The 25,332-nt window shown below is 34.3% G+C and overlaps 2 protein-coding genes across 15 annotated transcripts in view; one reads left to right on the top strand and one right to left on the bottom strand.

The window, feature by feature from the left end:
- SUPT3H (SPT3 homolog, SAGA and STAGA complex component) overlaps positions 1 to 25,332 on the bottom strand; it is a 597,091-nt gene that overhangs the window by 522,563 nt on the left and 49,196 nt on the right. For all 12 annotated transcript variants that reach the window (XR_010112435.1, XR_008955665.2, XR_003028305.4 and 9 more), the window contains one exon: positions 17,569 to 17,669. Coding sequence is in view for 6 of the 12 variants with exons in the window: in XM_063605298.1 (XP_063461368.1) it covers positions 17,569 to 17,669 (101 nt within the window). In the remaining 6 variants the exon portion in view is untranslated. Of the gene's footprint in view, positions 1 to 17,568; positions 17,670 to 25,332 lie in introns of those variants that run through there.
- The window catches only part of RUNX2 (RUNX family transcription factor 2), a 227,237-nt gene that overhangs the window by 23,665 nt on the left and 178,240 nt on the right, over positions 1 to 25,332 (top strand). The window lies entirely within an intron of this gene.

Raw genomic sequence — 25,332 nt, forward strand, 5'->3', positions numbered from 1 at the left:
AAAAAAATTTTAAATAAAAGAAACATAATCCTGTGAGATTATTCCCTTTAAATAGAAGAGTGAAATCCAAATACTTTATTTTTCTACATCCAAAAAAGAACTTCACAATTCTTTTTTTTAAAAAAAAAGACGCATATTTCATTAAAACACTGTTTGTCTATTTATCAGAGAATAATTCTGTATTCACATTGTAATTACTATTTTTAAAAAATACTACATGCCTACTGAAATAATGAAACAGAATGTCAGTATGGTTACCTGCGAATGAAAAAATTATTTCCCTCTTTGGTTCTAGAGATTCCAAAATCTCAAACAAATGCATTACTTTTACAATCAGAGAAAGTTTAAAGTTATATAAATAGGTATGTATGCATGTGTACACATGTGTGGATATGTGGATATGTGTATGTATCCCTCTAAATGGCCTGCTTATATCTAGCTTATAGTTTTTACATTAAAAGCAGCACCTTTCTCATTTCCATAGAAATGAGAAAAAAGGGGTATACTTACATTATTTAATAATTAAGAAAATAAGTTTAAATCTAATATAACATAGCAGTTAAAAGTCTGACTCTGGAGTCAGAAAGACCAAATCTAATCCCAGTTCTACCACTGAATAGCTGGATGACTCTGGAAAGCTATTTAATTTCTATTAAAGAAATTCTAAATTCTAAAAAAAAATTCTCTACCATTAGTTTTATCGTCTCCTCATTTTCTTAATCTAAAATTTGGCAATAGCCAGGCACGGTGGCTCACGCCTGTAATCCAAGGACTTTGGGAGGCCGAGGTAGAAGGCTCACTTGAGGTCTAGAGTTCGAGACCAGACTGACCAACACAGTGAAACCCCGTCTCTACTAAAAATACAAAAAAAAAAAAAAGTTATCCAGGTATGGTGGCGCATGCCTGTAGTCCCAGCTACTCAGGAGGCTGAGGCAGGAGAATCACTTGAATCCGGGAGGTGGAGGTTGCAGTGAGCCAAGATCCCACCACTGCACTCCAGCCTGGGTGACAAAGTAAAACTCCAACTCAAAAAAAAAAAAAAAATTGGCAATAATATCATTCAACTAACAAGGCATTAAATGAAATAATATATAGGAAGATGTTAGTGCACATTACCTATTTAGTGATGGAAGTGATATTTCCTCTTCCCACAACTCTGTGTAACCAAAATTCCTATCGATCCTTCATGTTTCAGCTTAAATGAACTCTCTTTGAGAGGCTTTAGTTCCCCCATTACACTATCTCACAGTATCCTGTACATTTTCCTTCAGAGTCCTTATCACAATTTATAATTATTTATTTCCACAAATGTATACACAGTTCATGGCACACCACATGTACTTAGTAAATGTTGAATAAATGAATTTATGAGTGGAAAGAGGTTTATAATCTTTCCACTGGTATCATTAAATTCTGTCTCTACATAAATCAGTGGGATCCTGATTATAAATGTTACTGCCTGTAATACAAATGGGGTATTTAAATTTCAATTTAGTTCTTCTAGGGACAACTACACTAGAGGGGGAAAAAAGAATATCGCTAGTATTTCAGTCTACTTCTACATATTTAAAGTCACAATTATGGAATCACAATAATTCTCTATATTTTGTCCCACAATCTTCCATTTAATGAGTCCACTAAAATAAGGATTAAGAAAAATGTGGGTTCTTTCTTGGCTTTCAGTTTACCTGCTGAGTTTTCTTTAAGTCACCATCTGCTACGACTATGATTAAATTAGCTACTTATTGATAAATCGGGGCACTATAAGATGACATTATATAAAAGCACTAGTTTTCCAAGTATGGTCTCTGGATCACCAACATCAACATCACCTGGGAATTTATTTGAAAGGCAAATTGCTGAGTTCACCCTTGATTTATTCAATCAGAAAGGCTGGAGGTGAGACCCAGCAGTTTAATGGTTCAGCAAGGCTCTCAGGTGATTCTAATGCACACTAAGGTTTGGGAACCATTGCACTGGAAGATTCATTTTTTTAAGTCATAGGTTGTTTCACTGGTTTTCATCAATTTGCTGCTCTTTATATTTCATCATTAAAATTATATTATTTCAATATAGTCTCTAAAATACTCTGAAGTCTGACAAACAGGTCATCTGTCAGAATATAAGAAAGGCAACCAAACAATGATTGCTTAACATACAATTCCATCCACTGCATAATCAGTTCATGTTGTCAATGTTCTCTTTTATTCAAAATTAATTCCTTTTACATCTCCTTTTAAATAAAAAGATCTTTGCTTCAGAAAAACTAATTTCAAGTAAAATTGGGAAGTGACTCAAATAAGCAATTACTGTTTTCAAAGGTTTTATTAGTCACAGGAAAAAAAATTACTAGAGCCAAAAATATAAAGTAGTATTGCCACTATATGTAAAGATACATACAATTAAGTCTAAAGTTTTTATACACAAAACTGTAAACTGCAAGAATACAGTTTACTACAAAAACAAAAGTATTTCTGAGAAATGAGAAATAAAATTGATATTTCTAATACAATTAGAATGTAGCCCTGAGATTAAGGATTTTGTGTTTGTTTTATTCACTGCTATATCTCCAGAGCCTAGAACGGTGCATAGTACACAGTAGGCACCCACTTGGTATTTGTGAATGAATAAACAAAAAACATTTGTATATAATAATCTTCTAGATTAAATGTGGTCTGCCCAACAGGTGCTAGTCTAAAAACTGTTTCAAGTACACAATAAAATACAAGGAATTTGCACCAGGATGTAAATGAATTACATTAGGTAATTTGTAATACACACCATTTAATTTCTCCTTTTATCACAAGAAAACTATTTCAACAAAGGAAGCAGGGAATTGGTTTACATTTTGGCTCAAGCTGCTTTCTCACAGAAGACCAATAATAGTCACAAACTTGCTGAGTAACACTGCTTTAGACTAAATGTTGAGAGTAGAAATGAGAGGGAAAAATAGGGGGATGAAAACTAACTTCAAAGCAAATAATAATTTCTAAAAATAATTTCTGGCTGCTAAGATGTGGTCATAATCATATTACTATGCCTTTTAAAGGAAGCTTATAAAACACATGAAAACAACAAAAAATTTTAAGGATAAGCTCTTTTTGTCAGCTAAATGCCAGGTTCTAATCAGGAAATTTAAGATATCCCAGTAGTGTCTAAATGAATGAAGTCTTTACATTTTCAGACGGATTTATAATAGCTCAGGGGTCCCCAACCCCCAGTTCCAGTTCGTGGCCTGTTGGGAACCAGGCTGCACAGCAAGAGCGAACACTACCACCTCAGCTCTACCTCATGTCAGATCAGTAGCAGCGTTAGATTCTCCGACCCTATAGTGAACTGCACATGCAAAGGATCTAAGTTCTGCGCTCCTTATGAGAATCTAATGCCTGATGATGTGAGGTGTAACAGTTGCATCCCAAAACCATACTCCCCATGTCCCCACCCCACCAACCCAGGTCTGTGGAAAAAATGCCTTCCACGAAACTGGTCCCTGCTGCCAAAATGGTTGAGGACCACTGTAATAGCTGGTCACAGAAACTAAGATACATACAAAAAAATTATGCTCTAAATTAGTGAAAACACTTCAAGTATACAACTCACTCATCACTTCAGCCACTCCCACAGAGACTGCCCTCCTACGCTATACTAACCCATCAAGATCACAACTTCCTATGCATTCTACTAAATTCAACACCTACCAGGCATACTTACGTACCAGGCACTGTAAAACATGAAATTTAAAACAATCCCCATAATCAGGGAGCTTATGGTGAGGAAGAGAGAAAAATAAAAAGATCACTGTAACATAGTAAAATGAGGACTTAAAAGAGTATTATAAGTTACCACAGCACACAGAAAGGAAACTGAGTGGAGATGTCAAAGAAGACTTCCAGGACGATGAGATTTCCAAGGTGATACTTGTATTTTCTGTTACATTTTCTGTTCCTCCAGCTCTCTTAATTACTACTTCTACTCTACCTAGTTTTATACTTCACTAAAATCTCCAATCCCTTCTCCCTCCCCATTTTTCTCCAAATTGATCAACTCCATACTTTCTATTCTATCCCTCCCAACCAGCCCAAACTTAGTGATCAGAACCTCCAACATCTCAAATTTCAATAGCCTTCTGCCACATCTGCCCTTCAAATACCTAAATTAACCCAATTATCTTTCTTTCCCAGCCCTATGCCCAGCTGCTGAGCACTTTGAAAAAGAGTAATACAGCCTGTTAGAGGCCTTATAAATGCTGACTAAGCTCAGCTGAGTCACTGACAACTTAGGCAACAATTAGTATACTCCTAATTAGCTTTCTGTCCCTAATTCTACCGCTGACACAACAAACCTTTACCACTCTCTTCAAACTCCCCTACCTCAAATCTTTGCCATCCCAACCAGCTATCTTGCCTGCTTCCTTAAAATGATATGAATGGTAATTAGGCATAGCTGAAAATAAATATTACCTGACCTTTTTTATAAGCAAAAGAAGTGTATTGAACTACAGCAATCTAACTAAAAATCCTAACAGTATTTCCTTGAGAAAAGAGTCAGTCCCAAAGGACTTACAAATAACCTTTGATCGTCTACCTGACAATTTCAGCCTTAGAAAATACAATAAAAAATATGAACCAAGGAGTAAGCAAACCCCTCTCAAAACTGATATTATGTTTATGCACCAAAGATCAAGTAGTTTTTTTCAGAAAAGAAAGTGTATCAAGTTTTCCTAGTTTATGAACTCTTATTATAGATACAAATCTAATAAATTTGATTACTATACTGTTGTAGACTGGAAGCAACATTCAAAAGGAAAGAAGGTGAAACATTGCTGGAGTCTGGTATGACAGCAACAAAATTACCAGCCAAGGGGAGAGAAAACAAAAACTATAAAAATAAATCTATAAATTCAAACAAAATTACAGATTGGGACTATTTATCCTAGGAACAAAGTACATTTTATGCTTCTATGATTCACTAGGACATCACTGTATTACAAGTAGAGTACTATGGAGCAACTGTACCTAGTATTCTGTTTGTAAGTAGTCATGCATATTCATAATCTACTGTAGAAATAATTTCTTTAAAATAGAACCATTTGATCACTTAGATCATGTATTTACGAAATAAAGAATATATTAAATACCTTTATTCTTTATTACTTATATTGCATAGATATCTACATATATATAATTCTATTAGTCAGAATGCAGTTTTATATATCTATAAAAAAATTAAACTGGTCATTTATTTCCAGCTATGACTACCATTCAAAATTAAGACAATAACTGCATGATTTAAAATTGAGGGAATAGTTTGGCTGATTTTTACATACTGCAGTCACAGCACAATTCTACATTCTAGCAAGAAAAACAAATATTAAAGAAAACTGAGAAGTTCTTCAGAGTCTCTAATAGTACAGTAGTTAACTGGCCCACTCATTAGTCAGTTGTTTTTACTGTTTCTCTCCAGTGTTGTTTCAAATAAACTTTCTAAATGTAAAATGATTTCATTAATCAACTTTAAAAGTAAAATGAATTGCACAGACCAATGTCTGAAATCTGAGTACACAGCAAAAAGCAGAAAAAGAAAAGAAAAATGAAACTACTTAAAATTTGCACTTAGAATTTGTTTTGGAACTTGATAAAATGATTCCTAAAAATTCATCTGGAAAAATAAAAATAGGAAAAGAGTCAAAAATATTTTAAAAAGAAAAGTTATGCGGATGGACTTGAACTATAATACTAACTATTAAAACATATTAAGAAGCTATAATAACTAAAATAATGCAGTACTGGCAAAGGAATACACTACTCAATGGAACAAAGCAGAAAAGTTTAAAATAATTTATTATCTGATAAAGGTAGTATTTCAATTCTGAGGAGAAATAAGGGCTTATATAATTTGAGATGGTAAGTACACTGGCAAATCAATTTGAAGAAAAATTATTCTAACTTAGAACCCTCCCTGACATCATAAAACAAAACAATGGATTAAATATTAAACCACAGAAACTAAAAATATGAAATGTAAGAAAGTGCATGAAGATATGTATCAAAATCAAGGGTAGGACATTCTGTCAAAGACAGAAGCAATAAGATATATAAGACTGATTCAACTATATGAGCAATGAAAACTCATTTTTTTTTTTAATCACTATATACAAACCTTAAGGCAACCACGAGATTTAGGTGCTGGCGGGGAAAATAGGGAAAATGCCAAATATAATCAACCAAAGGTCAGTGCCTTTAGTATATCAAAGGTCCTTAATAGGAAAAAAAAATACAGTAGAATTATACTAAGAATACAGACAAGCACAAAAGAAGAAATAAAAATGGCCAAAGTATTTTCAAGCTCAGTTGTCAAAGAAAAGCTGAAAACACAATATTTTTACTGTTAAAAATTGTCAGGGAAGATGGAGGGAGGTGCTCTCATAACTTGATAGAAATACATTAGTTCAACTTTCCTGTAGGAAAAATTAGGAAGTTAGTATCAAAAAAGTCTTTAGACTCAAAAATTCCTCCATGACTTTCAAATAGTAGGTATCAAGATTCCATTATATCATTTTTAATAATAGTGGAAAAACTGGACAAAACCTAATTACTTAACAGCAGGGATTAAAAATAATATGATAGATATACATACAATGAAATAAAAAGATCTGATAACATAGTTGTTCACAATATAGTAGGTGAAAGGAAAAAAGGACAGTTACCAAAAAAGCACAGTAATGACTAAAAATTACTAAGAACATAAAAATTAAGTGACACACAAATGTACACACCCCAAAGTGTATGCCTCGCTTGGAAAGGAATCATAGATGCTTTTATGATCTTCTTTTTTGCTTATCTGTGTGAGGATCTCATTACTTCTACTGCCGCTGCTAACTCATTCAGGGATTGTCTCAGTTTCCTTGGATAATAAGGGGCTTCACTGCATTTAAGGCTTCCTGATTTATTCAAACAGTAACTACACAAATGCACGCACACATACACACACACACACACACACACACACAGTCTCCTATATGTTGCTATGCAGAGATCTCTAGACACATTTAAAAAAAGAAAAAAAAAGTTTTAGGCCAGGTGTGGTGGGTCACCCCTGTATTCCCAGTACTTTGGGAGGCTGAGGCAGGAGGATCGCTTGAGGCTAGGGTTTATAGTGCAGCTTATAAAGATAATGCTGTGTATTTATCAACATGGAAAAGTCCTGTGATATATATTAAGTAAAAACCCAAGTTACACAGTAGTAATTATAATATGGGCTTTTGGTATTTTTTAATTTTTTGTATGCATTGGAAAGATAAATACCAAAGCCTTAATAGCACTCTGAGGTTTTTTTTGGAGACAGGGTCTCACTCTGTCACCCAGGCTAAAGTGCAGTGGTGCGATCACAGGTCACTGCAGACTCAACCACTTGGGCTTAAGCAATCCTTCCACCTCAGCCTCCCAAGCATCAGGAGCCACAGGAGCATGCCAAAAGACCTGGCTTTTTTTTTTTTTTTTTTTTTTTTTAGAGATGGGGTACCACAGACTGGTCTTAAACTCCTGGGCTCAAGCAATCCTCCTGCCTCAGCCTCCCAAAGTACTGGGATTACAGGCATGAGCCACCATGCCCAGCTCCAATAAGCACTTTAATTTAATTTAATTTAATAATTAAGGTGTTAATTATGAACTTTCTGTATTTTCTGATTTTTTCCTTTTCAGAAAATAATATAAACTGTCTCTATGAGGAAATATAAAAAATACTTCATTTATTATAGAATAAAATGTTGATATAACAGTTCCCCTACCCATAAAATTTCCAGGGTTTTTCATTGGGGGTGGGGGTTAATTGTTCCTAAAATATAAAATCCACCAATACAGAAAGAAGTGAACCAAGATCTTGCAGCTCCAAACGTAGTCTTCTCCACTGTATCATGCTACCTTAATCACTCAGATGTAGCATTATTTCTTTGCATCAATTTGCCTTTTGAAATATTTACATTTAATTACAAATTCCAGATAAGTGAAGTTTTATTTCTATTAAAAATAAACATTAACTATGTTCACATACTTCTAAAGGATTAGAGATATATAAAAGACATTGATATGCACAAATTCTAAATTGGAAGAGGCAGAATAAAAAATACTATCAGTGCTTGACTTAGAAATGGGTTGTATTCCAAGTCTGAATGTTTGGAAAGTAATTCCAACCAAAAAGAATGTTATTTTTGTTGAATAAATAAATATTAATTGATTGCCAGGCCAACCCCAAAAATTTAATTTCCCCCCCTTTCCCTATTAAACACACATTACTGATCAGTGTAATACAGGAATAGAGAGAAAGCCATGAAAGGCTAATAGAACTCTACTAGCCATGGCAAAAACTGGTTGTAACGTAGTTGTTTTAAGACACAGAAACCTATGAAAGGTAAGAAGAAGAAAGCAGTCAAAGATAATAGATTAAGGATTAGTTCTCACTCCTCTTCTCTAGAAAAGTGGTTGTGTACTCTATTCTGTCATAGGAAAAAAATGTTATGCCAATTAGAAAACTTTCTAATGACTACAACAACATTTTTTTCAAAGGCATATGGTATTTCACAGCTAAGGATTTTTTAAAAATCTACATAGGTGTCCAAAAAAGATATATTTGCAAAAGATGGCATACTCATTTGAATATATATTTTTTATATATTTTAGTATATTAAAAACACACACACATATACACACATATATGTTAATATATGTTAACATCTTAAAACACATTGGAATATATCAATTCTCATTTATTTTTTTTTCTTTTTTTGAGACAGAGTCTCGCTCTGTCACCCAGGCTGGAGTGCAGTGGCGCAATCTCAGCTCACTGCAACCTCCACCCACCAGGATCAAGCAATTCTCCTGCCTCAGCCTCCTGAGTAGCTGGGATTAAAAGCGTGTGCCACCACGCCTGGCTAATGTTTATTTTTTTTTTAGTAGAGACAGGGTTTCACCATGGTGGCCAGGCTGGTCTCGAACTCCTGACTGACCTCAAGTGATCTGCCCACCTCAGCCTCCCAAAGTGCTGGGATTATAGGTGTGAGCCACCTCGCCTGGCCCAATTCTCATTTCTTTGGCTGTAATGTAAAAGTGTCCATCAGTCTCACATCTAGAGATAATCAAAACTGTGCTTTGGCAAACTTAACTATCATGGGACTTCAGAACCAGCAAAAAGTCAAAATCAACAAGATTTATTCCACTATATTAAGAATTTACTACTCTTTTCTAAAATTACTCACCTTTTTTAATTTACAGAATTTACTGTAACAAGGCAAATCAATATATAATATAGGCATCAAATATTAATTTCCTATCTAAAACTACTAACCACTCTCTGATATATTTTTAGTAATGAAGAATCCATTTTTTTCTTTTCTGAGACGGAGTCTCACTCTGTCGCCCAGGCTGGAGTGCAGTGGCACGATCTCGGCTCACTGCAAGCTCCGCCTCCTGGGTTCACGCCATTCTCCAGTCTCAGCCTCCAGAGTAGCTGGGACTACAGGCACCCGCCACCAAGCCTGGCTAATTTTTTTGTATTTTTAGTAGAGACGGGGTTTCACCATGTTAGCCAGGATGGTCTCAATCTCCTGACCTTCTGACCCGCCCGCCTCGGCCTCCCAAAGTGCTGGGATTATAGGCGTGAGCCACTGTGCCCGGTCAAGAATCCATTTTTATCTAGTACCTTTTTTATTTTTTATTTTTTGAGACAGTCTCACTCTGTTACCCAGGCTGGAGAACAGTGGCAGGATCATGGTTCACTGCAGCCCTAACCTCCTAGGTGCAAGTGATCCTCCTGCCTCAGCCTCCCAAGTAGCTGGGACTACAGGGCCCAGATAATTGCTTTTAATTTTATTTTCTGTAGAGACAGCGTCTCAAGTATGTTGCCCAGGCTAGTCTCAAAACTCCTGGCCTCAAGAGCTCCCCTGACGTCAGCCCCTCAAAGTGCTGGGATTACAGATATGAGCTACCACACCTGGTCCCCCTTTTCTAAAGATTAATTTTGAAGCTGGTACATTTAAACTAACAAGTTTTCAAAATCTCACCATAATAAAAATAATGAATTGACAGAATACTACATAACATTGCTAATTTTACAGCTACCAGAAATTCTGTAAATCTAGCTACATAAAAATGAGAACCTAAAACTCACAATGACATTACATATTCAATTACACATGCTGACATAATAATCAAGTGTAATACATTCAGAGCTACAGTCATAGGATTTTTCAGAAAGACTAAGAGTATATATATATATAAATACATTCACAAAAGAACATTTTTAAGAAACTGAACACATTTCTTTATTATTCATACTTTCTAAAAAATGGAACATAAATGTAATATTAAACTTCTCAATCAAATCTGACTTGCCAAAGTAGCCAAAAATTAACATCTTCAAAGCTATAAAGAACTGTGGGACAATGACAACTTAAAAAAGAGAGACAGGAAAAAAGTAATCAATGACTGTGTTAAAATCAAATATAAAAACAGGTTATAACATGTAAAATGTATTTTTCCCATCTCAATAAAAATGTAACACATGCAACCCAGAAAAGAAGCATTCTATAAATAATTTGTATTTACTATATTTCTTCTGTGCTGCCCAATATGGTAGCTGTTTGCTAAGTTTATGGCTAAACTTAAATTAAATAAAATCTACAATTCAGTTGCTCAGCTGCCTGGCTTATTTAATATACTCAATAGGTACACGTGGCTAGTGGCTATCACACCGGACAAAAAGGAAATAAAATTTCTATCACTGTGGAGAGTTCTACAGCATGCTATAATGTAGACAAATCCTTTCTTCTCTATAATTATGAAATTCTTCCCATTAAATTGCAAATATTTCCCCCTATACTTGAATTACTTTTTATAAACTCCTTAATCAGTATGTTGATGATGATATTTATTTTTTAAAAAGATAATGGTAACAAGAGCACAATGTTTATCATCTGCCAGGAACTACACTATGTGTTTTAATTCAATCATCTCATTTAATCTTCGTACTAACCCTGTGAGGTAGATACAGGTTCACAATCTCTTATCTGAAATATGTATTGCAGAATATAAAGTTTTCAGATTTTTGAAAGTTAATACTGTACATAAATCACATAATACTTTCAGCAGAGTCTAGAGAAGCATTCAGGAACATGGTGAAACGTATGAATATTCACTCTAAAAATAAAAAAAGACTATAAATAGCTATATATCAATTACAGCATGGATCTACCATCAAATTAGTTCAGAACAGAGATTGCCACTCTCCAGTGTGATAATCAGCAATTATACTGCAATTTTAGGCTGATGGGTCTGTGAATTTTTACCTATTTTTCCCCATATAACTAAGGATTTTCATCACAGAATTACTCAAATAACTTCATCTACCTGAATTTCAAGAATTCATTTCTGTAAGTAAGCAAGACACTTTTTTCCCTGGTAATTACACATATAATCCTAAACTGAAAGTTCTAGTTATTACCTTCTCATGAGAGAATTGATAGTAATATTTAAATAAAAAAATCAATTATTTTATGTAGCCACATTTATAAAATAACATTTTTTAACACAAGCACTTAATTTCACTGGATCTAGAAACTTAAACATTTCCTATTTCATTTCTGAAAGGAAAAAAGACTTTCCATTATGCAGTGTTTTTATGTTCTCAAATCTGCTTTTATACATAATATCACTTTCAGGAAATCTGCCTTTATACATATTCTCACTTACATTACAATTTGAAAATATTCCTAATTACTATTATAGTTATAAACTAAAGTATATCTTAAAATATCCCAAACAGATGCATTTCACAAAAAGTAAATGGGTAAGTTTACCACATATTTTAGTGTAATTTAAATATCAGGAAGATCAATTATTTTTTAACAGTGATAAAACACAAAAGTAGGATAGACATTTAAATATTCAAATAATATGGCCACATTTGTATCCAAAATTATGAAATAACACAAATACAAGCATCTAATAAGTATATAGTAAGTATATAATTTCTATGAAAAATTATACTTTCTTTTGGTTACTGATATGCCCTTGCTGAAAAAGATCTGTTGTTAGATATAGGAAACTGCAACAAATGCTATGATAATATAAAAATGACAGGCTGGGCGCAGAGGCTTATGCTTCTAATCCCAACCCTTTGGGAGGCCAAGGTGGGAGGATCACTTGAGCCCAGAAGTTCAAGACCAGCCTGGGCAACACGACAAAATCCTGCCTCTACAAAACAATACAAAAATCAGCCAGGTGTGTTGGCTCACCCCTGTAGTTCCAGCTACTTGTTGAGGCAGGAGGATCACCTGGTCCTTGTTACTAATAACCGAGCAATCAACTGAAAAAACATTTAGCTTTCACATTTTATTTCATTATAGCACAGTAGTCACACATAAACTGTTGAAAGTCATTTATAAACTAAATTTTGTAAATCAAAATTAAAAGTTGATTAACTGAAATTAGTTTAGCATAAGTGCAACAGCACGGAATCTGGAGTCAGACTTCCTGGCATTAATCCAGAATTTGCCACTGACTATAGGATAATATTTGGTGAGTTACTCAACCTTTGTGGCTCTATTCTTTCATCTATAAAAGGGGAATAATAGCATCTACCCTCACAGAGTTGTGTGAGGATGAAATGAAATGGCATATGGAAGTACTTAAGAGAGTGCCTGGTACACAGCATGTTCTATACAAGCATTCATTATTATCACTGATATTATTAAAGCACCCTTGGAATTACAGTATGTTCGGACTTTTTACCTTCAGGAGTTTTTCTTTCTCCCAGTTTCCTGAAAAACTTAAATGAACCAGGGGAACAATATTTGAAGGAAGCCTGTGTTAGCTTAAAAACCCATCTACTAAAAATTCAGAGACTATACATATCAGGGCTCTCTAAAGTCAGATGAAGGGGGCACACATTCTTTCACAGCTCATATCTTCATAATACTTAAAAAATAGTCAAATGATACCATTTCACATATAAAACAAAGCTCTAGTATACTGCAGCAATGAATAAATGGTCATTGCTATTTATCCCAAACACTCTCAGGAGAAGAAGCAAATCTTACTGAGAAAATTGTTAGTTCAGTTTTGGACACTCTAAATTTGAGGTGCTCGCAGAACACTTAACAAACATTCCAGGAAGCGGACAGAACTACAGACCTAAACATAGGTAGCTTATCCTCAGAAGAGTTCCTCATTCCCTCCTTTGTACTACCATGGAATTTTTCGCATCCTATTGCATTACAAATATTTGTCTCCTTCTCTATTGCTAGACTATATGCCCCTTGAAGGCATTCAGTTCCTGCCATATAATAAGGACTCAGTGAATGATTTTTAGCTGGGCACAGTGGCACATGCCTGTAGTCCAAGCTACTCAGGAGACGGGGGCAGGAGGGTCACTTGTGCCTAAGAGTTTGAAACCAGCCTGGCAACATAGAGACCCCATCTCAAAAATACAAAGGTAATTTTTTAAAATGCAAAAATTGCAGAACTGTACAATTTTTAAAATGTATTTTATTATATATAAGAAAATTCTAATTAAAATTTTTTTAATTTGTGGATGTTAGATAAGGATGAAATTTTCATTTGCAAGAATTCTTACAATATAAAAGTAACATGTAAACAAGATTTTTTCAATGTTATTGCTATTTATCCCAAAAACTCCCAATTTTTAAAAACGTGGTGACATTATAATTACTAAGCACTACTGAGCTGTGAAATCTGGCATCATTATCATCAGGCCTGTAACTCTGAAAAAGTATGACAAGGCAAGAAATATATAAATGGGTAAAGTAAGGAAGAACTCAGAGAACTCAGTGAAGACTCTCAAAGTGCATTTAAATTAATTAAAATTCTTAAGAAGTTTGTTAAAATACCTGTAATGTCAACTGAAAAGATTTCACTTTCAAATTTACAGGCTGCTTGAGTTCAATAACCTAAAAATGAAAAACCTCTGGACCATTCCAGTACAGGTTATTCAAAGGAGCTGTGATAAAGAGCATATAGCAAATGTGCTCAGTTATATGCAATAGGTAAGGCACAACTGCTATCATCCCAACCCACTAACACTTGTTAGACTACTAATCCTTTCCTTTGAAATCTGTAAGAAGGGGCCAGGCACGGTGGGTCAAGCCTGTAATCCCAGGCACTTTGGGAGGCCAAAGCAGGTGGATCACTTGAGGTCAGGAGTTTGAGACCAGCCTGGCCAACATGGTGAAACCCCATCTCTACTAAAAATACAAAAATTAGCCTGGCGTGGTAGTGCATGCCTGTATTCCCAGCTACTTGGGAGGCTGAGGCAGGAAAATCACTTGAGGCCGGGAGGCGGAGTTTACAGTGAGCAGAGATCAGGCAACTGCACTCCAGCGCCTGGGCAACAAAGCTAGATTCCTCTCAAAAACAACAAAAACAACAACAACAACACAACTTCTGTTAAGAATGCCTCACTGGTGATATTTACCACCCAAATTCAAAATATGGTAAGTTCTTCAAGGCTCTAATACTAGGACAGATTGGTTGCCAGTTCTAGATTTAATAGCAGATCATGACTATTTCATTTGTGCTTGACAACTAGACAACTTTCAGTGAAACCATTCCCCAGAAATGACACTACAATATTGTTACTTATTTAGAGACCAGGGAGCCAAAAGAACAACAACTCATTAATAGTGAATGGATTGGGGGAGACAGCAGCAGAGGACTGAAAAGCAGCAATATAAACAGGCTTAGAACTATGAACAGCAGCAGTAGGGATTCACAGAATGAAATTACTGTAACACAAAATAAACATAGCAGAATAAGTCCACACTTTCTCATTTGAAATATACATAAGCAAGAATTAAATGTATATTGAGTCTAATTTTATACAATCAAAAGCCTAAAAATCTCATAACAATAGAAATACCAGTAAATTTAAAAGGATTCTCCCAATTTTGGCCCTATTTCCCTGTTCTATAAAGAAATTCCTAAGGGGGAAAAAAATAACTTCAGACTATAAATGATGAATGTAACTATTAGGAGTGGCCTCTCTATGAGGTCTGAAATAGAAGGAAAATGTACATTTCTTCCAGAGCTGTAGCCAACAATAACTTTTGCATTCCGAATTCAGCTTAGGTACATTGGTTGGGAAGATGTTTGCAAAAGTATTTAATAAGAAAGTGCTGAATTTAGCCTTTATTTTTTCTCAGTATTTTTTAAAATGGCCCAAGGTCCATCAAATGCACTAAATAGAAGCTCTCCTAAGTATAAATAACAAAAGAATATAATACTCTACAGCTTTTAATTTAATTTTTAATTTTTGTGGGAACAGTTCGGTTTTTTTAATATTTTATTTTTAATTTTGGTAGGTACATAGGTTTTTTAATTTTTATTTTTAATTTTTGTAGTCTTCTTCTTAAAGGCAACTGTCTCTTACAGATCAGAGATTATCAAACTTTTTCTGTAAAAGACCATTTAGTAAATATTATCAGCTTTACAGGCCATATAGTCTCTGTCGCAAATACTCAACTCTGGCACAGAGCATGAAGGCTTCAATAGACAACAGATAGATGAATAAGCCTGGGTATGGTACAGTAAAAAGTTATTTACAAAAACAGGCAGCAAGTCCATGGCCATAATTTGTTGACTTCTGCTATAGGACATCTGTTTTTAACTTTACTAACAAGTATATTGTTTTAATAAATACTATAAATTTTGAAATAAGATGTCTGGGATTTGCTTTAAAATACTTCATATTTTTTTAAAAAGGGAGAGTAGGGAGAAAGGTTAAATAAGACTGGAAAAACACAATTATTGTTAAAGCCAGATTATGGATATATAGGTTTCATTACACTGTAAGTTTGAAAATTCCCAAATTAAAAGTTTTAAAAATACAAAGTAAATCAATGAACCAGCTCTACAGAAAATGAATTTTTTCACCTTATTCTAAACCTTTTAAAACATGCTTAGTATTTTTAAACATAATTAACATAACACAACATAAAATATTCTTAATATAAAGCCACTAAACTATAATGAAAAAAATTAAACTAATCCACAAAAATGTATATAAGCATAAACACTTATAATTTTCCATAATTTAAAATATAGGCTCACTTCATGCAGTTGCTAAATATGTCAAATTTATTGGCATCTCATCTGAAAGGTGTAATCAATTTTTGGCTTTAGAATATTTTTATAAGAAATATATTATTTATATTAACATATAACAGGTTTACTACTTTTCAAGTTAATGCATAAATTTCTTTCTTTTTAAATTCTAAGTAATTCTGGCCAACATGGCGAAACCCTGTCTCTACTAAAAATACAAAAATTAGCCGGGTGTGGTGGCACACCTCTGTAATCTCAGCTACTTGGGAGGCTGAGGCAGGAAAATCGCTTCAACCTAGGAAGTGAAGGTTGCAGTGAGCCAAGATTGTGCCACTGCACTACAGCTTGGGCAACAGAGTGAGACTCTGTCTCAAAAAAAAAAATTTAATAATAAATTCTAACTAATAAATATTAATAGATATAACCCTCATAAACAAATATTCTTCAGGATCTTCAATGATTAAAAGTATAAAAGGATCCTAAGGCCAAAAAGTTTGAGAGCTCCTGAACTAAATGTTTTCAATATTGTATAAAGTAAGTTTATCATGCAATTATAAGACATATGCTCAAACTCATTTTACCTTTTAACAGTAATCATCACATAGTGACGTTAATTCAACTATGAAGGCTATCAATTTAGCCACAAGAGGAAGACACTTAAACCTTCAACAGATATATTCTTTTCAACTACCTGTTAAGTCATGAATAATGTATCCACAGGAAAAGAAGAGCACTATAATATGTTGTCCCCCACGTTATACAGACAAAATTGTCTCCCGAACCAATATAATGAAAAACTACTATGTGTCAACAGACATTTCTAATAAATATGCTACCTCTTATCAAATCAAGAGATATAGTTTCACTTAATGCAAGAAACCAGAAATCAAGATGAACAGAGCCTTAAGAAATCTTAATGACTCTGCAATTTCCCAAAGATTGAATACATGTTTTTCAAATGCTCTAAGTTTTTCCCCAATGCTCTGAAACACAGTGATTTCAAATATTATCAGAACTAAAAACTAATTTAAATTAGGCTTACTGAATTATTACAAGAGTTGAGAAAAACTACGAACTTCCATGTGAAAACATTTCAACTGTCCAAGAATATAATCAGTCTAAAAATTTCCTAAATCTATAAACTAGAATAGAAATAAACAATACATAACACAGACTCAGGCAAATAATTAGAGCAATTGTGTCCACCTGATTATTCATTCTATCATTTATAAAGATGAACCAATACTCATTTTTCAAATACAGTACCACTGTAGCATTTTTAACCAATTTTGCCTCTACATATGGCAATTTAAAATGTTACCACAGTATTTCATTTTTACTTGATTAATAACAAATTATTTCCAAGTTACGTTTTATAAATGTTGTTATGTCTATTGTCTTTCAACATGAATAAATTTAAAATAGTAATAGCAATAGCATGCAGGGACATACTTACATCATACTCTGTAATTCTGTTGCAAAGCTTATAGACTTCCCTGTACTCCTTCCACTACTTGAAGTTGCAGTAGACATTGGACTAGCTGCCGTATTATTCATCTAAATAAAAAGGAGAAATAAAGCTTACAAAATGTACCTAGCTATAAGTAAATGCAAAAAAAAAAGAAAGCAAATATAAATTACTCCAAAAAGTAGAGAAAATTTAAATTTCTGATTTGTTTTGCACAAAACTGATTCACTTATACTTAATGTTCTTTATTAAAATGAAATAGCAAGGTGGAAAAAAACTAGTCAAGTAAGATGTCAGCCAATTACTCACTTCAGTGATAAATACTTTAGCACCTATTTTACAATAGGTAATGTAAAAATAGTATTTATTAACATATTTTACTAGAGCTCATTGGTTTTCAAAATGTGCTTCAGGGAACCCTATGGTTCATCAGCAATGCTTCAGGGCATTCTAGATGGACCCCAAGCACAACACACCCCCAGTTTCATTCAGGCCACGGAACAACCCTGATTTTTCTAGTTGATATATGAAGGTTCCAAGTAAGATCTCATTTAAAGAAACAATTCCACAGCTGAAAGATACAAAATTAGAAAACTACAGCATAATCTAAATCCTATTTGAACAAAAGCCTAAAATACAAATAATAATGTCAATTGGTAGATCAAAAGCATTATGATATTTTATAATCCTATGGGTAAATAACTTACTCAATTTTAAATGTGACATTTTTCCCAATAAAATTAAGGTGATGCATAATGATAAAGTGGGTGCCAATCCTAATGTATGACATTTTATTTAATGCATTAAAAAAATTGGCAAGATTTAGTCAAAGTAACATTAAAATAATGTCATGAAAGTAGGTAAACCCTCATCTATTACACTATTATACTGGAAGTGCTCAATAAACATTAGTTATTATTTCATATGCTTGCATAAACTTTGCAAAGCTGTAATTTTCCTCAAAATATTTTTTGCAGTTTCTAAAGAAGAATGTAAGATATTTAGAACATATGATAAAGTAAAGCAGTGCAGAGGACTTTCAGTAAACTAAGAGGGCAGGTTCTGGGGTCAGACTGCCTAGATTTGAATCCCAGCTCCGCTCCTTTGCTAAGACTTTGGGCAAGTTACCTAACTTCTCTGTGCTTCAGTTTCCTCATCTGTAAATGACAACGATAATCTCACCTTCTTAGGGCTGTTGTGAGAATTAAATGAATACATACAAAAATTTAGAGCAGTACTGATAGCACACAGTGGATACACAATAAATGTTAGCTATTGTAATAAGCAGACCTTAAGAACACCCTCTTCCGTTAAAGGGGAAAGTTAAAGAAGAAAAAAGAATTCCCCTCCTTTATCTGCTAAAAACTTTTATATAAATTTAGATGTATTACCCTTTTTTTCACAATCAGGCAAGTTTTTAAAACTTAAACATTTTTACTAAAAGACCTCTATGCAACTAAACAAATACTAAGTAGCTTCTTTATAAGTTGAGTTTTCACTGATGACATCACTACAACTACTAGTCACTTGGGCTCAAAGTCTCAGTCACTACCTTTGACTCCTTCTCCTGCACCCTACAATTTGTAAGAAGTCAAGTAAATTCTACTTTCTGTATGTTCTCACACCCTTCCCCTCTTGTCCTACAGCTATGGCCTTCTAAAAACTCTTAGCTACATCTTCTATCTCCATCTCAGTTCATTCTCCATACTGCTGCCAAATTTATCTTCTTAATATATCTTTCTAATCTAACCACTCCTATGGGTAATGATAAAATTCATAAAGGGAATCTAAACCAGGGTCACTTACCAAGGGCTGAGATGGAAGGGCTGGGCCCCACAAAAGAAGGTTGGGGAAAAAAAGCTACTACAAATCACTGATGGAGATAGGCTTTATTTGAAGCTTTTGAGAAGGCAACAGGACACAGATCTAAGGCAAGCAGCACACTAGCTAGGTGACTAGGTTTGGAATATCCCAATATCCCTCTGGTCTAGTCTGAGGGCCCTAACAGCCAGGCCAAAACCACTATACCAAGAAGGCAAGAGCACAAAAAGCGAAGGAAAACAAAAACGTTCCACCTAAACTGAGCCCGAAAACCAAAATTCTAAAACATATGAAGAACATAATGCTAAGAAAGACCATCGCTTTTTTTAAGCCTAAATTTGTTCCATTGTTTAAAAAGACTTTTGGAATAAGTACTTTTCTCTACAAATAACACAGGAAAAGAAACATAACCATTTGAGACTCGGATTAAAAAAAAAAATCACAAGTCCAAGACTGGGGGAAAATAGGAAACAAAGGACTTCCCTAAATAGTCCTGCAGAATTGGGACAAAATGCGAAAAAAGGGAGCCTGGATTTCTCAAAGACCACAGGAAATGTTCCCTTGTCCCAATAGAAGGCTGACAGAGCTATCTTCGAGAACATGTTAAACTCAAAGAGTAAGTAGTAACCCCAGCCTCCAGAAAGTTATGATTTGAGTTGACTTGTCTGATTTGACAGACATGCCATTCCATGGGATTATCCTATGGTCAAATGTCCTGAGACACTGCTGGAGCAATCTGCTCCTTTTTCATTTTCAAATCCAGTCACCAAACCTAGTTTATTATAACCATGATCATCCTTTCACAGTCAAGTCAATTTTTATATCAAACAGGTGAATAACATTTTTCTTGACATGATGAGCTGATAGGTCATTAGACTCTTTAAAATAATTATTTCCCATACCCACATTGTTTGATTTAGATAATTAACTTCTTTTGACATTAACTTCTTTACACATCAAAGTCCTATCATTCCAATGCTCTATTTCCTTTCTTCTAGACATTAAAAAAGAAAAGTCTGTTAAAAGCAGAAGCACTCAAGTCCATTTTCACTAATAAATACAGTTACTGTGGAACTGAAAACCTACTGTAATCTTCTCAATGGGTTAATGTCCTGCAGTTGTTTCAGCTTTCAATTGAAAATGCATCTGTTTGCCATATTTTACAAAATGAATTCAGATGTGCAGATTGGGACCTAGATTATTTCAACATGCCAGAGTTTAAATGTGAACCCAAGGAATAAGTTCATATCTGATTAATAGTATTTAAAACTGATCATTAAGCTAATAGCTAATATTATAACACACCTGTAAAACTGTGTTCCAGAGAAGAAAAATTGGCATTTACCTTTCAATTTAAAATGAAGGAATTTAAGGATACATCCCTTTCCTCAGAAAATATTGCTATCAAAAAAAAAGTTTTAATTGTAGTGAAGTTAATCACAAAAAGTGAGTTAAACAAAATGCACTGAACATGCTACTGGGTTTCTAGTTAGATCTCATATTTTGGGGGACTAAATGACCACAGAAGAAATACCATGAAACATCTTTAAGCTTAAAAGACCTCAAATTGTTGAGAACCTTATTACTAGTTTCTGCACCCTCCAAACATCATCAAAATCTGGACTGTGAAAACTATCAGTCAATCCACTAATTAAAAGAGAGAAGTTTTAACCTTTTCTTCTATATTGCTGAAGAAAACTATTTCAGCAGACCTATGTACTGATTTTGAGCATCTACAGAGTCTCAATTCTAATGATAACCTGAACATCTCACATAATATAAATTAATAGAAAACTTTTATAATTAGAACATTTTTATTTTCATAAAATTCCAAAGGCAGGAAGCAATTATGGTTAAGCCAACACTATTATGCACTGAGTTTTAGTTTTGTTGTTTAAAAAAATATCAGGTTACATCATGATCTAAATTTCTTCTGATGTGAAAAATAATACCAAATGGTCAATCACTGAGAATGAAAAAAATTAAAAATTAAATACATAAAATATCTATAAAAACTTCTAGACCTAGTGTTTAGAATAACACAAAGGTAATCTCAATATATTAATATATGCCCCATTTTAAGTGGACTTTGGAAGGTATTAAAAAGCCTGGTTTATAAACTTATCTCAAATCAGTCACACCTGACCTCCCCAGCCTCCTTTTCTACCGCAGTCAAATCAAACTTTCACTATCTCCAGAACCATTCCATGTTCTTTTGAATCTTTACCCCTACAGTTCTCTCTTCTTGCAATACCTTTTGAAACAATACAGTATCTCTCAACCTACCCAAACTCTACTGACCTAAGCCCATCTCCAAGAAACCTTCCCAGATATGTAAACAAAAGAAATTCTTTCTCTGACATCTAATTATTTTAGTTTATATTAGTTTAATATTAAATTACTTTCGTGCATACTAATTATTTTAGTTGAATAAGCCTCTGTCCCACAGTGAATCCCTCCCCTAGCTATGGACAGTTGACATCATCTTCTACTTCCAGAGGAATAAAAAGCTATCATTTAGTCATTCCCTCCACTCTCCTCCACCAAAGACAGTGTATCGTATCCTCCCTTAATTCCCTCCTCTTATAATAAAGACACCCTCTTATTTAAAGCCAACACCACCAGTGCTTTGGATTCTTCATATCTAAGTATTTACGGGGCACCTACTACAGGCCAAACACCGTTCTAAGAGGTAGGGATATAGTAGTGACTAAGTCAGACAAAAAGAAATACATTATAATGCAAGAGACAAGCACATAAACAAATATAATTTGAGGAAATAACAAATACTATGAAATCAAAAAAACAAGTTGATTTCAACTGGGAGGTGGCATTTAATATAAGATCTGGGAGGGAGCTCTGGAGAACTTCCCAACAGAAAGAACAGCAAAGTACCAAAATCCTGTGGCCAGTGTGGCTAGAAAGATATGAACACAGGGGTAGCAAGAGGGCAGATCTTATAAAGCCTTTAGGCCACAGGAGTTTACATTTCACTTGAGTGTAATGTGAAGCTATTAGAGAATTTTGAAAAGGGAAGTTACTTGAAATGTTTTAGGTTTAAAAAGATAACTCCAGCAGCTGGGAGAATATACTATATGGAAGCAAGAGTGCAATCAAGAAGACCAGTTAGGAAGTTATTGAGGTTGTGCAGACGAGATGACAGTGGGTTGAATTAGTTTAACAAGCGGAGATGATGAGAAGTGGTCAGATTTCTGGAATACATTTTGAAAGCAGAACTGATTTGCTGATGGATTACACGTGGGGTGTGAGAGAAGCGCAGTCAAGGATGACCGAATTCTGGAGCCTTAGAAACTGGTTGAATGGTGGTGCCATTTACTGAGATCCAGAAGGCTGGGAAGGAAAAAAAAAAACAGTTCAGTTGGGCCTATGTTAAGTTTGAGACAACTATTAGACATTCAAGTGGAGATTTTAAAAAGCTGCAGAAGCTTTGTGAGAGATGTTGTAAAGCAGAAAACTGAAATAAAAGCCATGGTCACAAGATTTTTGTTAAGGATAATTAATCAATATAATAGAACTTTGTATAAGGATATAAGGATCAACTAATCTCATAAGTTCAGTTTCTCTGTCAGGAATAATTTATCTCCCAGGAATCCATATAATGGGCACTAAAAAAAATCTGAATTGAAAATATCAAAACACCCTGTAAACATGAAAACTACCCCCATCCTTTCTCTCTGGATGATAAACAGCTAAAACTGTGCAGCATTACATATCCTACCTGAGCATCTTTTTGAACAGACATAGGAGCCCAGTGATAGACTGCTCCGAGACACAGGAGTTTCTAGCATATCCTCCTTCTTTAGTCTCACATTAAGTTTCTATTCCATATGCTTTCATATCCAGTACTCTCACAGAAAAATTGAGTTTAAAAAAAAATTTCTTTGCAAAAACAGTCCCTAAAGTGCACTGCAAATGTGCCTATCAGATTATCCTTAAGCCCTGACAAATGGCACATAGCACACTTACTTTTCCAACATTAAAACACTGTTGTTCTTACACAAACTTAATTAAAGAGTTACTTAATGGTTAACTTTTGAGATATGTGGAAGATTTTGGCAGCAATTATACTCCTAACAGTAAGAGGTAAGTGTATTTGACAAACATGTCAAAAAAATAAGCAGCTCCCTTAAAAATCAAAACTCTCTTCCAGTCTAGAGTCACATTTCAGAAATATTAAAGCTTATGAGAATTCTGCATTAAACATAAACAATTTACAAAATATCTGATGTGTTTAAAAACAGTTTATGTGACCAAAAAGAAAAAGGACTGGGGGATTTACTGTAGGCATGTAAAAAATAGAGGAATTTGGAGTTTATAAAGGGTGCTTCACCAGTATTAGCTCACTTTTTTTTTTCACAATTACCCTACAAGTATTCTCCCTCTACCAATGAGGAAACTAAGACTGGCTGAAGGTCACAAATCCAATAAACAACAGGCTTTGATCCCAGATAGCAGATAACCTGAAATATTCAGGCCATTTAGATACACTATGTTTTAATAACAATCCTCTCATTTTAGTGCTTTAGTTTTTTCATTAGTAAAAGATCTCTGTCTCCTAAAACACTAAAATATTGTGAAATTACTGAAAAGTTGTAAACATAGCAGTCAGGGGACTTACATGGTCATTAAGTTATCTTGGAGACTGATGACTTTAAACACTCAGTTAAGAAATTCTTTGTTTAAAAGAAAATCTTAGGTAGATGGATAAGCAACTATAACAGACAAACATATATGCAAATTGGTGGGAGGGAACCAAAGACATCTGAGCAGACTTCAGAACTACAGTTTGAAAATCACTAATTTCCTCCAAATCCCTCATTTTTCAGGTGAGGAACTGAAGTCCAGAGGGGTTTCTTGAACTGCCCAAGGACACACTACTATTTAGTGATACAAGCTGGGACTAAAACTGAGGTCCCCCGACACCTGGTCCAGAGTTCTTTCTACTATACATCAAAGAATATACAAATAAAAGTTTATCATAACTAACCCAAAAGGCCTCCACAATGTGTATGTCACAGTGAACTGTGTTGTGAAATATTAATATCTGCCTATGCCAAACCACAATGGAAGCAGTAAAGAGCTAGGCTCTGGAGTTAAATTATAGGCTCTAACACTTACACATGACCTTGGGCAAGTTATGCCACCTCACTGCCTCAGTTCTCTCATCTCTAAAATGGAGATTAAAATTACTTCTCTTATAGGTTACATAAAATAACATACGTAAAGCCCTTAGTAAACCGCCTTGTACATACAAGGCATTTAGTTCATGCCGATGATGATGATTAACTCATGCAAAAGCATAGCTTCTTGAAAATATATCACAAAAGATTATTGTTAAACATGTATATTCTCAAAGAATGTTATGACTAAGAGTAGACCTTTAAAGACTAATATGAATAAAGTGAAATATACAGAATTCAGTCATAAAACCACTATAGCATTTAAATCAGCAAAAGTACATTTCAAGATTTTTTTAATGATTTATATTTGTATGTTATTTTAGTTTATAAAGTATATTCACATAAATCATTTCAATTTACTGTCCTGTGAATTCAACAGCATCTTTTCAGTAACTCCTACATACCATACACCAAACAGAGTACTATTTTCTTTTTGAGACAGGGTCTCTCTCTGTTGCTCGGGATGGAGTACAGTGGCACAATCTCAGCTCAGTGCAATCTCCACCTCCTGGGCTCAAGCAATCCTCCCACCTCAGCCTCCCAAGCAGTTGGTACTACAGGCACAAACCACCAAGCTCAGCTACATTTTTTTTTTTAGATGGAGTTTTGCTCTGTCACCCAGGCTGTAGTGTAATGGCACAATCTTGGCTCACTGCAACCTCCGCCTCCAGGGTTCAAGCGATTCTGATGCCTCAGCCTCCCGAGTAGCAGGTGCACACCAAGACACGCG

Source organism: Pan paniscus, chromosome 5 (genome assembly GCF_029289425.2).
Source record: "Pan paniscus chromosome 5, NHGRI_mPanPan1-v2.0_pri, whole genome shotgun sequence".
NCBI lineage: Eukaryota > Metazoa > Chordata > Mammalia > Primates > Hominidae > Pan > Pan paniscus.